Source organism: Saccostrea cucullata, unplaced genomic scaffold (assembly GCF_032062105.1).
Source record: "Saccostrea cucullata isolate Sc308-1 unplaced genomic scaffold, CSIRO_AGI_Scuc_v1 ctg2267, whole genome shotgun sequence".
NCBI classification, from domain to species: domain Eukaryota; kingdom Metazoa; phylum Mollusca; class Bivalvia; order Ostreida; family Ostreidae; genus Saccostrea; species Saccostrea cuccullata.
Window position 1 is genome coordinate 102,930 of NW_026921546.1, and position 14,841 is coordinate 117,770.

General features: G+C 32.5%; 1 protein-coding gene across 1 annotated transcript; it reads right to left on the reverse strand.

Annotated features, from left to right (window-relative positions):
- Window positions 1-4,496: 4,496 nt before the first annotated feature.
- LOC134260278 (uncharacterized protein C1orf50 homolog) lies at window positions 4,497-11,244 on the reverse strand. The gene is made up of 5 exons (XM_062742848.1): window positions 11,114-11,244; window positions 8,433-8,548; window positions 7,920-8,006; window positions 7,149-7,280; window positions 4,497-5,150 (listed from the first exon to the last, which is right to left on the reverse strand). The coding sequence occupies exons 1-5, from the start codon at window positions 11,145-11,147 to the stop codon at window positions 4,962-4,964; spliced, it is 558 nt and encodes a 185-aa protein (XP_062598832.1). The 5' UTR covers window positions 11,148-11,244; the 3' UTR covers window positions 4,497-4,961.
- Between the last annotated feature and the right edge of the window lie 3,597 nt (window positions 11,245-14,841).

The following is a 14,841-nucleotide window of genomic DNA, read 5'->3' on the forward strand; positions in this document are numbered from 1 at the left end:
TGGAAGGTCGTGTTTTCTCCAGTCTTACTGAGCTTGACCTTTTGATACTGTTCATCACATCGATATAAAAAATCTGGATGGTGAAACTATAATCGATCAAGACAGTTTAGACTGTTTATCAACTTATTCAGTGTAAGAAAAACAATCATTAAAGTTTATATTATACATAATTATACAGTAGAATATCTTTTTGCTTTTCCTGTATCAGAAATGGCAAATCTCAACCTTTATATTTTATGCCTTCCTCTCTGAAAATTTACTTGAAAATGCTTTAATTTGCAGGGAAAACTTTACAGAGAATGTGTCATTAGTCTAGTTAAATTACCAACATATTTAAATGTTTTGCATAAATGTAAGCAACTAATATGGTATGACAAGATAAAGGTCACCAATTATGCAGCCGAGCTTCAGCCGCAGTTGTTTAAACATGAAGGTTATTATTTGCAGAATTTGTTTAATTATGCCTAAATTGTCAACTTACAGAACAGAATATTCTTTACAGATAATTAGGTCAGGGAACAGTTTTCCGTTTCTTGTCAATTTTGAGCAATTACGCCAGAAAACCTTACTCTTCTTGCTATCTTAAGAATAACGCTTTAAAGTCTAGCTTCTTCAACATTCACAATAAATTTACCAGTATTTCGTTTATCATACCATTTACCCATATAAGCGAATCAGCGTGGCCCAATATATACATAGCAATCATGGAAAATAGTCACATCATACAAAAAGGAAGCGTATTCTTGCTAGCTTAGAAATTAGTTTAAAAGTTAATTTTAATTTATCGACGAAATAAAAAAAGAGACATTAGCATTGACACATCAGTTTCTCATTTTTGCGTTATTTTCCGATCTGACAAGTAGCACGCGGCGGGTGTGACAGGTCGGTAGGTGATGCTCATTCATCTATGATTTTAAAAATTGAAAAGCTAAATGTATACTATAAAGGTAAAATGACTATCAAATCTAATATATTGAGAAAACTTCATTCAAGTCAGCGTTAGTAGATTGAATGCTTGTTTCAGTTATTTAGTTTGCCGATTGAAGTGAAACATATGGAGATAACGAACAGTATTTAAGATCAAAATTCCATAAAACAATACAAAACAGGAGCAGAGCAAACCTGGACCTCCAAATCATCAGAGCTTGGATCAGGTGCCATGGAGGAGTGAGCATTCCCTACTGACCGGTCACACCCGCTGTGTGCTCCTTGTCATGATCGGGAAATAACGGAAAAATCCGTCGACAATTCAATATATTGATAGTGGACTAACAATTAGTATGAAAAACATCAGTCAGCATTTGACTTAATGATAAATTGTATTTGCTGATAAGGACATTGTATAGACCATAGAACTTACGAAATGACTTTAAACGAGACTGCTGATATTCTTGGTTCATCAACTTGTTTGTCAATAACTTACCTCGTTTTAGAAATTGTTCATACGTAGAGCATGCTCTTGCGTATCGAATCACCTCAGATGTATACACTCCGTATGCATGTGATGAATGTATATTGCTACATAAGTAAGGGAAGTTGACAATAGAAAAGTTAAAGTCAGCATGTTTATCATATAGCTTGGTTGTTAGATTACCATTAAGTAAAATATCCAAGCAAAAAACAAATTTGTCAGACTCTGTGGTATCTTTAATCTCAAGCTCTCCAGGATATATCGTATCGACGTAGGAATGGAAATTACCATTGTTAATTGACAATACGTCGTCGATATATCTAAATGTCGAGTTGAAGACCACAGCAAGTGTTTTTCTTTTCTTTTTACTCATAAGATTTTGCACGAATTCTGCTTCATATGAATACATAGATATTGTCATTGAGAAACTCAAGCATCTTTTTGATGTCATCTTCAGAGTGCTTGTGTGTGCAATCAGAATGTGTTCTAACAAAATGATTTTCAAATGACCAATGACCAGGTAAGTAAATTTACCAGTTCCATTTTTATTGAAAAAGCAGCTGTCAATAATATCAAAAAGCCAGGTCTTTAATTTTTGTGGGGAATGGTTGTGTATAAAGTTGAAAAGTCTTACGTTTTTAAGCTGTTGATTTTGGTAAAGTCTTGTGATTTCAAATAGTCCAAAAGTTCCTTTTTTGAGTATCCACAGCTGATTCACACCACTTCTTGAATATCTTGTTGCACAGCACTCTTGACGTTTTTCCTTCACTACTGCCAATAGCTTAGTGAGGAGTAACGAAAGAGGCTTTGTTGAACATTTACTGGAACCCGCAATGTATCTTTTTTTTAAAGGATTCTTATGAAGTTTCGGAATCCAATATATATAGGGTAGTTCAAATTCATTTTGGCTCTGTGGAATATTAAATATATTAAAACTGACATGATTTTGAAGAATTTCTACCTTAGAAAGGGAAGTATGAGTATAGTACGATTACCACTTGTAGAATTATATCCAAGTTCTTATAAAATACAATTATATAATGAGCCTTACAAACGAAGACAATGTTGTTACCTGCTTTGTCGGCAGGGACCAGTACGTACTGATCATGTAATCTATCTAATTTTTTTTTCACTTTTGGATTATTGAACACAGAAGGATAGATGGTTTTCATATTGCCCCTCAATCTTTTAATACGCGACTTTTACATGGATCTGGTACATTTAATCCATTCTGACAAGGTGTCAACGTCTTTTTTTGATATCTGGCCCATCGTCTGGCGTAATCTTCAACAGAATCCATAATATTTATGAAATTCCAACGCCAGTTCAAGGATTGGGGTTCCCTATATTTAGGACCTTTTAAAATAAGTTATCTAAGGTCCTCATTATGAACTATATTTACGTCATCTGTAATAACGTGTCCAGCAGGGCTATAGTTATAGGGCGAAGAAGAACATGAGCACGATGGAGGATTATATTTCAGATACTCGGTATCCGGTTAATGTAAAGTTTTTTTGTACTTGAAAAGTTTGGAAGCAATGGTCGATGTATATTTGTAGGAAATACAAGGTGTAGTCTTTAACTTGAAATATGGTGGAATACAAGACTGGACTCTTTTTTAATTTAGAATATTACTGATATTAACTGCGTCGATTCCTTTATTGGCATATTGAAGTTTAAGGAAAACGCGGTTTGTTTTCGCTGCATTTTCTTCAGTAAAACATGCGGGTTTAAAAAACCTATTATTTGCAATATCCATAATCACAGATCTGAGCCTATATTCTGGTAACGAGGAATCAAAAATTGGACTTTCCTAGGCCTTTTCAAAAAGACTATTTAAAAGTTTCAAAGGGACAGAGTAAATTAAGTTTGGTGCAAATATGATGTAGACCTAACTGTTGATTTCTATAAGGTAGTAATGAATCAAAAGAGACATCGTGTATTGCAGGTTTATTGTAAGACCGATGCCCATGAGTGCGCTTACGTCTCTGTGTATGGTTAAAAAGTCCCATCACATTTACATTGTTACACTGTGGACTAGAAAGATTTCCAACACTATCGACATTGTCATTACATCCCTAGGGAAAGACTGTTCCTAGTTTTCTAACCCAAAATTCTTCTCATTGTCTACGGAGAGGTGTACTCAGCGACGGACTATTTGTGTTGTGTGGTGATAAATCTTTTGGAGAATTCTAACTTTCATTGACAAAATAGAATGATCAGGTAAATTAAAATGTTTGTAAAAAAGCTGCTGACCACCATGATTTATTTGAAATCGATGACCTCATATTCTTTTAGTTAGTGATCCCTTGGTATCACCAACATAAACAAGTCCACACATATTACATTCTATTCCATAGACAAAGATACATTGCAGGTTCCAGTAAATATTCAACCAAGCCTCTTTCTTTACTACTTACTAGATATTAACAGTAGTCAAGGAGAAACTTTAAGAGTTCTGTGTGACAATATATTCAAAAAGAGGAGTAAATCAGATGTGGATACTTAAAAATTCTAAGGAACTTTTGGACACAAAAGTACTCTGAATAATTGTCCCCGTTATTAGCAGACCTATATTTGTATTCAAGAAGCAGAATTTGTGCAAAATCTGATGCGAGAAAAAGAAGAACGTATGAACAATTTCTAAAATGAGGTAAATTATTGACAAACATGTTGATGAAACAAGAATATCAGCAGTCTCGTTTAAAGTCATCATTTCTTAAGTTTATGGTCGATACAATGACCTTGTCAGTAAATACAATTTACCATCGAGTCAAATGCTGACTGACACTTTTCATACTAATCCCTTGTCCATTATTGATTCACTGAATTGACAACGGATTTTTCTGCAATTTTCTGATCATGACAAGGAGCACACTGAAGCAAAACCAGGTGTTGTGCTATATATGTCTTGTCTCGGTTCTGTAAGATACAATCCATCAGTGTTCATCTCCATATCCAAGATCACTTTTTCCTAGAAAATACTTTTGAAAAATATTTGCTTTTGAATTTTTTTATTTCACAATTTTATATTATCTTGTCAATGAATACATATATCAACAATAAAAAAATTGTAACAATTAATCCAATAAAAAGAGATATCCATGTTTTAAAAGAATCATATCATAGTGTATCCACATATAAAGTAATACAAAAAACCCTCTTTATTTGATCTATAGCCCTCAAGAACATTTTTTAAATAATCATGTAAATGTACATAATGAATAAATAATATGTGTATAGTGTAATTATCTAAATACTGAAAATGGTGCATGATTTAGCATTCCACTACTTTCTTCGTGTGATTAAAAAAGTTCAATTTAAAAAAAGTCGTCATAAAAGTAATCCTTACATAAAAAAAATCAATGGCATGAAGGTAAAAGTCACATTAACTTTGGAACTTCTCATCTTTTCATCACAGTAGTTCTGGATTGCAAAGTTTTCAACACATTTCCCATTTCAGACACAAGCATTCACAAAACCTTTCACTCAAGTATACCAAACTTGCATAGAGTGTCCACACAGTCTAATTACACATTAACTGGTCAATTTATGATTTATCTCCAAGTATACCGGTAATGGATGATGTTTCTGGCAATGCTTTCTGAGTGTCTAAGATTTTATCAATGAGAGCGAACTGTTGACTACGTTCCTCCACCTCTTCTAATGGAGTCCATGACATATCGTGTTCTAACTTGTACGCTCCACTAAATATGTGTGGACAAGATGCACCCCACTCCTGAAACATCAATTTTACAGTGTAAGGCCAAATAATGAATGATGAATCTACTGAAATTTCCATAGATTTAAAATTATTTATGTATTTATACATCATGAACCATAATGAAAGGAGATAACTCCTGTAAGTTCCAATGATATCTTCCTATTTTTCTTTTAATTTTAAAGGTTTGTCAACAGTTTCTTCGTATTAAAAATTATGATAACAGGTGTCAGAACAATATTTCAATTGAGGTTCACATCAAAACATGGCTCACAAAAAAAAATCCTGGAATCCCCCTCCCGATTTGGGTATTTTTACAGGAGAGTAGGACTAAATTTTTTAAACCAGATGAAATTTTAGGTGTGTTGATTTTTCAATAGAAAAAACTTTCCAAACCATATAAACCTGAATATTATTTAGGCCTAAAATAAAAAATGGTTTGTTTGCAGTTGCCGACCGACCCACTAGAAATGCACCCGATTCAAACTTTTTTTAGCCATTATTTGAAAAGAATTTTTTTTTTTTAAGTTTCAAATTTTTAGGATATTGAAACTTGTTAAACATGTATAATCGTCTATTTTTGATTTTTGTTTCTGTCAATAAGTGGCATAAAAGAAGTAGAGTTTTGTTTATAATACATACAGGAACCCTATGAAAATCTCTGATTTGTATAGATCAAATCCAACAAAAACTTAATGAATAAGATCTACTTTAAAAAAATTAATACCTACCTACAGGGACCAACCAGACCCAAAAATTAGGGAGACTTCACTTCTCCCTCAGAGAAATTTAGGGAGAAGTTTTGAAATTTAGGGAGACTTCTTAGCGCACGTGATGCTCACTGATCATTATAAAACTTTTTAAAAATGAAACTATTTCATTGTTTATAACTTGAAATACTTTTCAATAATTTTTTTCTGTATTGAAATCCTAGTAAAAATAATTTAAGGAGAAAAAGAATCTGAATTTTTTTTCCAATTACAAGGTATATCTAGCAAAAAAAAAAGAACAACAACAAACAAAACAAATAAAAAAAAATAAATAATGACAATGTAAACGTTTTTTTTCATTTCTTGCATAATAATTAATATGCACAATTAAATTTTAAATTCTATCTTTTCATTTTAAATTTGAAGCCTCATTGCATAGTCATAATTTTGTTATTATCTCTTTAAAATTTTTCAATCTTAATTTTTTTTTTTCTGAAAAAGTTTTGATGTACTACGTACTGCATGCTGATTGAACTCTGTATATCAGACGTGTAATTTCTTAGACAGTCAATAACTACACAATTTAACAGTAAAATAAGTCTGTATTCACAGCATGAATTAATTATTTGGCAATAAAAAGATCTAAAATCATCTTCAACATCTTTGGCATGACATCGATATAGCTGACCAGCTGTTTTGCGGCTGGTTGTGCATAACTTGTAACGATGGACTTTATCATACCCGGAAGTGTAAAATCTAGAGGAGTTCCGTCAGAGTATTCGATGCATTGGACATTAGTAGCGAAACAGGTGCAAGTGTCCTGCTGTTTTGTTTATTTCAGCAGTAATAAAACAGGATTTATAAACTAATGACGATTCTACCTTGTTTCTTAATAGATTTGCTTCATGATTTTCAATAATGGGGTTGCAAATGTTAGGGCGACTTTAACTTCGCTTTCATGATAAATTACGGCGAAGTTTGGAGCCCAAAAGCGACTATTTCGCCTCAGTCGCCCCCTCGGTTGGTCCCTGTACCTACCGACCCTCTCTTAAAAATGTAGGTCGGCAACTGCAAACAAAGAATTTTTTAAGCTTGGCCTTAATAAGTGGTGTAAATTCATTAAAAATAGATTTGTAGTGACCGGGCATGGGATGATACCTGGTTAGGAAATGTAAAACCTCAGGTTTAAAATTAACAAACTAGGTATCTTCCCATATAAGGTCTCTAAAACATTACTAGATAGTATGTAATTAAAATTACTTCCATCTACATGATCTAACTCATATTTTTTTTATTAACAACTTACTTCTGGGGATAGAATTGACATATACTTCTGTCCCGACTCCCGTTCATACAGGTAGTAAGTGGTACCTGGTTTCTTCACCAGGTTACAGGCGTAATGGTGGAGTTTATTGTCTCTGTTGGCCTCTTCTAGAGCCTGCAAGTAAATCGAAATTGTAACCACATCAAAAAAATAAACTATATCTCAATAGTACATGTATAACAAGTAAATCCAATATGTAACAACCACACCAAAATATTCAACAGTAGCACATCATTAAATGTATAACAAGTAAATCAAATATGTAACAATCAATCAAAATATTCAACAGTAGCACATCATTAAATGTATAACAAGTAAATCCAATTTGTAACAACAATGCCAAAACATTCAACAGTAGCTCATCATTAAATGTATAACAAGTAAATCCAATATCATAATGTAACAACCACGTCAAAACATTCAACAATAGCACCACAATTCATGTAAGAGTGTGAATCACAGTGAATAATTAATAGCTTGCAAAGGATATTTTTCAAAAAATTAAAATACAACTATTAAAATTTTATTTTAAATTTATCCATTTAGATGAAAGTTTACTAAATTTAATTTGTGCAGATTGACAAGAATTTATAATCGAAAATCATTTTCAGAGAAAGTAAATTAGTTTGATATTCAATCTGATACTTTGTATGTTGAGTTGCACTTGGAACAAATTCAGTTTTATAACCTTGTATGTGTACATATGAAGTAGTCAAACCCACACTGTTCTAGCTTTGAGAAATCTATTTTTACCTTTCTGGCCCGCTCCTGAAGGTAGCGGATCTGGTTTGCGATTTCCGTCAGTTTACTTCCAGCTGTGGCTTTCACAAATTCATCAGCCTACAAATGTTCATAATATATATTTAAAATTATATTTATAATAGATATGCTAGAGATATACTGTAAGTCGTTTTAATTCCAAGGTGTTAAAATTTCACGATTTCTCAAAAAGTACCAATCGCAATGGTTTTAATTTCTGAATTCACGGTGCTAGAAATTAAATCAATTTTCTTTTAAGCATTTAAAACATTTTTTTTAAATGATGTCATTTGCTATGGATTTAATTTTACGGAAAAATGGTGAATCATGAACATAGTGATATTAACATGATTAAAACCATAATGATTATTTGCCAATCTACAGTATATTATAGCCCTTTTTCAAATTGAGTTTTAGACTTTTTCAGATGGATTATAAACACGTAAAAGGCCACATGTATTTGAATGACACACAGTGTCAACACAATCAATAGAATGACTCTGGTACCTTTTGTATGGTGGTAGCTAGCTCCACTAAGTCCATCGGATCAGCTGATTTGTTTGTCCGGGCGGTGCTGACAAGCTGAACACCACATGGTCGACTATTGCTCTCCACTAACTGGACTGCAATCAGAATTTATTTTATTAAGTTGGGCAACTGATGGAGAGGTCGAAATAAGTTTTGAAAACTTGTGTGTCACAGTGTGCCCAATCCCATTGTATATGTATATTACAATAAAATATGTTCAATTCAACTGACGAATACCTCTAAAATGTTTGACAACCAACTGACGAAGTATGATTATGATTAATAAAGCGTTTAGATAAAATTACAGAACATTAAGATTGGAAATATGAACATGATGAAATTAAAGTCATTTTTATCTGTTGGAGTCAAAACCTTAGTTGAGCGTCAAGACAATAATAGGGCATGGGTCACTGTGGAAACATAAATGAGATTTTTTTTTCTTAATTTGAAACTACCTTCCCATTTCTACTTCATCCTTATCAAACTTTTAAAAAGTGAAGAAAAAACTATATATAATGTCCTCTTATAACATAGGCATCAGCAGGAAATTTAAAGTGGTGGTGGTTGGGGTAGCTGCAGACCTGTAGTGTCATTGTTTTATATATTACTCTTTGATCATAATGCTACAGATCCAGTAATGCAAAAAGGTGCAATTTACGGCGCAAGATTTTCTGCACACTGTTGTAACCAGAGTTATGTATTATTTAATGCCATACTATACTTGCGCTGCGTATATGTGAGAATGTGGTGTGTAAGACTTTGTGTGAATGAGGTAGTTGTTATTTTTAGACACTAGACGGACAGTCACATGACTTTTTCCTATTCACAAAATTCCCGCTTTCACGAACTAACATCGGGCACTCTGTGCCTAGCCGTTGAACTGGTTAGATGTTATTCATCATATACAGATAGTAATATTTGTAATTCCTGTGTGTGTCCCGGTAAGAAATCTATTCTAAAGTAAAGTCTATTATGTTTTAATTATCTTTCTAAATGTCTGACTATGTGTCGTCTATATGTTGTATGTAATTGTAATATTTCAGGTTTTTGACATCTTATTTCATCGTTAATAAATATAATTGAACCTGAACCAGATTGTTATTTCTGATGTTCTACCACTGGCTACACTGTTAAGGTGAATTTCTTCTCTTTCCAGCATTTGACAATCAACTACCTAGCTTTCACGTCCTACTTCAATACACCCATTTTATATTCTGATCAACATTTTTATCCACCTCCCAACTCTTTACAGTCCAGTGATTGGGATAAGCTAGGGAGTAAATGTGACAATGGCGCACTCCAAGTCAGTGTCAATGTGACATTTCAAAATTCAATGCGCCAAACAGACTTTTTATTGGGACATTTCCTAGTTACAAACTTGCAATTGATTACTTGCTGTTAGAATTTCAGTTGACTTGACTTAATTGAAATTGTCAAATTATTGAATGACAACATTAAAAGATACAAAATTAGTACATTTAAATTCACAAGTGTCAGAGAAAATATATAAACACTGCAAATTAATTTCAATTCCTTATTTTTTGTCTCCGATGTTAAAATGATTTAAAGCCTGGTTTAGATCTATACTGCTTCCCTCCGATTCATGTTAAATTTGTGGTTTGGTTTTTCCTCCGAGACTACATCTAACTACCAGATTCATCCCCATTCGTTCTGTCAGCATGTTATACTTCTTCCGGGTCATTTTCTACCGATTTACTTGAATTCTGTTCTTTGGGATTGTTAAAATTAAAAAAAGTCTGCCCTTTATCGGTACGAGGTATTTTCTTAGGCAGCATGCTGCACGCCTGACACCAGTTTATTCCGGGCGCATTAGCCAATCAGATAACACGTAACTGTTTGATTAGATACTGGAGAAAAGAAAGTCATAAGAACACTTTAATTAAACGACATTAAATACTATTTTATCAAGCGTAAATTGACAGTGATTGTTTTGGGAAATACTACAAGCGCTTGGGGGAAAGCTCAAAGTTTAAAAGTATGTAGTGCATGATTATAAATGCGTCACGATGGCGCAGCGATTTTAATTTTAATGTGACATTTTGAAATTTAATGCGACTATGGCGCGGGGCGCGTGCTTATCCCAATCACTGCAGTCATCTCTAAAGACTGTTACACTCGCTTGTTTTTAATTTTGTACCATCCAACTAAAAAATCATAATGAACGAGTTAACTGGTCTGTAGTGACAGCTATAAAGGACTGGTTAATTGTTGGTTAAAGCTTGTGTCTAGAATTTGGGAGTGAAAGGTAGATGACTGACCAATGCTAGGAAGTGGAGAAATTCTCCCCCACAATGCAAAGAAATTTTTGCTAAGGGGGAGGGGGAGGGTTAACCAATAAAAAACGGTAAGCCCCAAATTTCAATGTCTATATTGTGTCTATTTTTGCAAAAAATAGTGGGGGAGGGGGGTTAAGTTACATGTCAAGGTAGTCAGGCTGTAACAAAAAAGTTTGTACCATTTTTTTCCTGAAAAATTATGCTAAAATCCGGTGAGGGTATAAAACAGTCTCCAATACTATACACGTTATCTCAAATGTGCTTACAAACGGGTTACACAACAATCTAAAGAATCGATTTAAGTATTTTCGATCTGATCCATGTTTAACTTTCATAAACTGTAGCCTGTTGTTAAAATCTTACCTGCTTTGGTGTGTGCTGGGGGATTTTGACTCATTGTGAAAAAAAACTTCTGACTGCAGTTTGCGACGTTTTCTTGTGCTTCTTTTTCGCCGAAAGTTTCACCGGAAACAGAGAGTGCGACGGATTCGCGTCCTATATTTATGGGGTACAAGTCAAAACGGCACCTGGTGAAAACGGCACTTAGGAAATATGCAAAACGGCACTTGAGAGTAGTCAAAACGGCACTTTAGAAAAGTCAGAACGGTACTTTTTTTTATTTTGAGAATTTGATATTGTTTATACAGAAAATGGATCTTTATGTTACATTTATAGTAATAAATGTGTATATTATTATTGATAAAAAGTTTAAAAAATATTTTAGGAAAAAAATTAAACTGATTCATTTGAAAATTATTACTAGTATACTTTTGTACAGGGGTTAGATTTTTAAAATGTATTTATATTTTAAATCATATATATTTATTTACTACAAAAGAGATCAAATCCCAATTATATTATTATGATCCTTTGAAATTAAAAAATTTATAGTGTTGCAAATATGTATACTACTCTGTTTTGGGGGTTGCCAGTCACAGTTGACTAATTAGAAGCCAGTTAGAGTATGTTTACTAAGAATACACTTGTAGGTTTAGGAAACAAAAGACCATTTCACACCTCCCCTTCAATAATCTGTTGATCGTCAATTTGCAATCATATACAGCTACTATTGTGTATTTCTCGACAAAATGTCAAATGGATTGTACACAAGTTAGAAAAACTTAGATAATCCTCTCGCAACTGTACATAAAATATGAGTAGCCATACAACATTTAATAATATAATAAACATGTACATACAAGAACAAAACATTTGTTTTTTTATAATGAAGATATACAATGTTGATATTGTTAAAATAATTTCTACAGAATTAGATAGAAATGTGAGATAAAGTGACTCTTACTGTAAATATTTTTTTTTTTAAATCATTTACACCATTTCTTTTTTCATATTATCAATACTACACTACAAATATAATTATTCTAAATCCCACATATTGTTGTGTTATTGCTTAAAAATACTTCCTTTAAAAATAGGTTGAAAATAAAGCAAAATTGAAGCCACAAAAAATTCTAAAGTCAATAAAGTAAATTTTGACTTAAAAAGAACTTATGTGAAATATATATCATAACACTATTATATACTTTTTTCTCTAAGTGCCGTTTTAACCAAGTGCCGTTTTCACTAAGTGCCGTTTTAACCAAGTGCCGTTTTGCATATTCCAGGTGCCGTTTTCACCAGGTGCCATTTTCACTAGGTGCCGTTCTAACCATAATTCTATTTATGTAACAGAATAGTGACGTCACTTAAATATTGATAAATCGTACCTTTTCTTTTCGTTTAAATGCTCAAATTATACACTGGAATTTTACAAAATATTTTTTCACATAATGATAGAATCGGTTACGTATAAAACACAGACTTCATAGAAACTGGGAGGATATACTAGCAAAAACCTAGAACAAAAGATTTTTTCAAATTGAAATTGTATCAGTGTATGCTTTTAATTGAAATAAAAAAGCAAAGTTAAAATGTAATAAACTTAATTTAATCCTAAATAAAACATATAACAAAATATACAGTACAAACAAACAAACAAAAAATGCAATATTCAGTGTCTGATGTTGAAAATTACAAAGTAATTGTGTCTTAATTTTATTAACATGCATGGATAAATTGTGAAAATTTGAGAAAACTTTTACATTAGAGATATCATAATGAAGAAATTAAATAACTGAATGAAGATACACGAGGCTTAGGAGTTTTGTCGTGAGGATTGAAAAACTTACCATAATATTTTACATGTAACATCTTAACGTCAATGTTTAGTATGAAATAATAAAAAATAATAATATAAAATAAATAGAATGTTAAAACAATATTTTGCCTTAAATACAAGATATGACTTTCAGGGGGATTTAATCGTCGGTTGAACTATGGAAGACTGATCATGAACTTTAATTTCAGATGGTACCTTGAGTATCCTACCAACCTGATACTTGAGGAGATTTAATTATAGGGTTCCAGGTAGCACAAAACATTTTCAAAACATTTTAATGGTGTTGTTATGTAAAAAGGTTTTTTTTTCAAAACATTTCAGAATAAAAATTTTAAAAACATTTTAGTTTTATTTTCTCTTCTCATTATTATGGTGGCATATTTATGCCATCCACATAATTTTTTGTCAACATAGCATATCATGTCAAGTCAAGATAACTATCTCGTCAAGTGATGAAAACTTTCAGGTTTGTCGTCAAACACCGACTTTTATCTTGTACAGTCAAGATAAGCTATCGTATTGTTGCGATAGCTATCTCGACAAAAAAAGAGATAATTTATTTTGCATCGCGAATAAATTAGATATATCGTCATGTCAAGATAGCTATTGCAACAAAATATGATAGCTATATCTTGACTAAACAAGATATCAAGTCGGTGTTTGTCGACAAACCAGATAGTTATCTTGACTTGACATAATATGCTATGTTGATAAAAAAAATTATGTGGATGGCATTAATATGCCAGCATACATTATATAAAATTTTAAAATCATTTTTCAAATTTTTCAAGAAGCTTAAATATGGTAAAATCTTTAAGGAACATTTTTCTAAAATGTTTTTGAAACGTTTTAAAAAATGATTCCAGTGGTATGTTTAGTTTGCAAATATTGTCGTTTACTGATTTTTATTGGAAAATTAAAATAAGTACACGACTATAATTTGAAAATCAGTAAAAGACAATATTAAAAAATTTTTATATTACGTTTTAAAAACATTCTATCCGATATTCGTAGGGAAAAGCAAGGTAGTCCCGACACTGTAAGGAGTTTTTTTTTTCTTTTGCATAGCTGCATCTTCACCAGCCAAGGGTTTTAGATCTGCACCACGTTTATGCGGGAGCGGTGCGGATCGACCGAAAACCTTAAGTTGGCTAGCGAAGATGGCATAGGTACTGATGCAGTATGATGGAGGTGGGGAAGAAAAATAGCTTACAAAGATATCTTGAGGGTCTAGAGGGACCCCCTGGAATTTGCAGATTTGTATACTAAACCAAGTAAAAAGTGACCTTGGACCCCCCCCCCCCCCCCCGGAAAACGCAGACCCCCCCCCCTCAAAAACTTGGATATGGTTAAGTTTGTATGAAAAGTCATAGGTATGAGTAGGTACATGTATGAAGAAGATATGGAAGTCAACGACTACCCACCCATAGGCGCTTAGTTTCAGGATGGTGTATTTTGTGTATTATGTGTTTTGCTAGGTGTGTCTGAATACCCTCATCAAAATAAAAACAAAAATTCGCTGAAATTAGCACGTTTTAAAAATGTCATATTTACTGTATATTATAGATACCTTATCATATACAGTAAATATGACATTTTTTAAAACGTGCTAATTTCAGCGAATTTTTGTTTTTATTTTATGCCCCCACCCCCGAAATAGGATTTTCACGTTTTGGCGAGAATTGATAAGGGTTTTTTTTTTTTTTTTTTTTTTTTTTTTTTTTTTTGCTTGTTAACAAATTTCTGGGTTGGGTGAGATTTTTTTCTTTTACAGGAGTGGAACCCCCCGCCCATGGAAAAAAATTCCTGGATCCGCGCCTGCAGCCTTTCAATGAATATTTTCAATGATGTAAATTAAAGGTTATGCTTGAAAATAATTAAAAACATCTGTTTGAATTAAATAATTTAATCT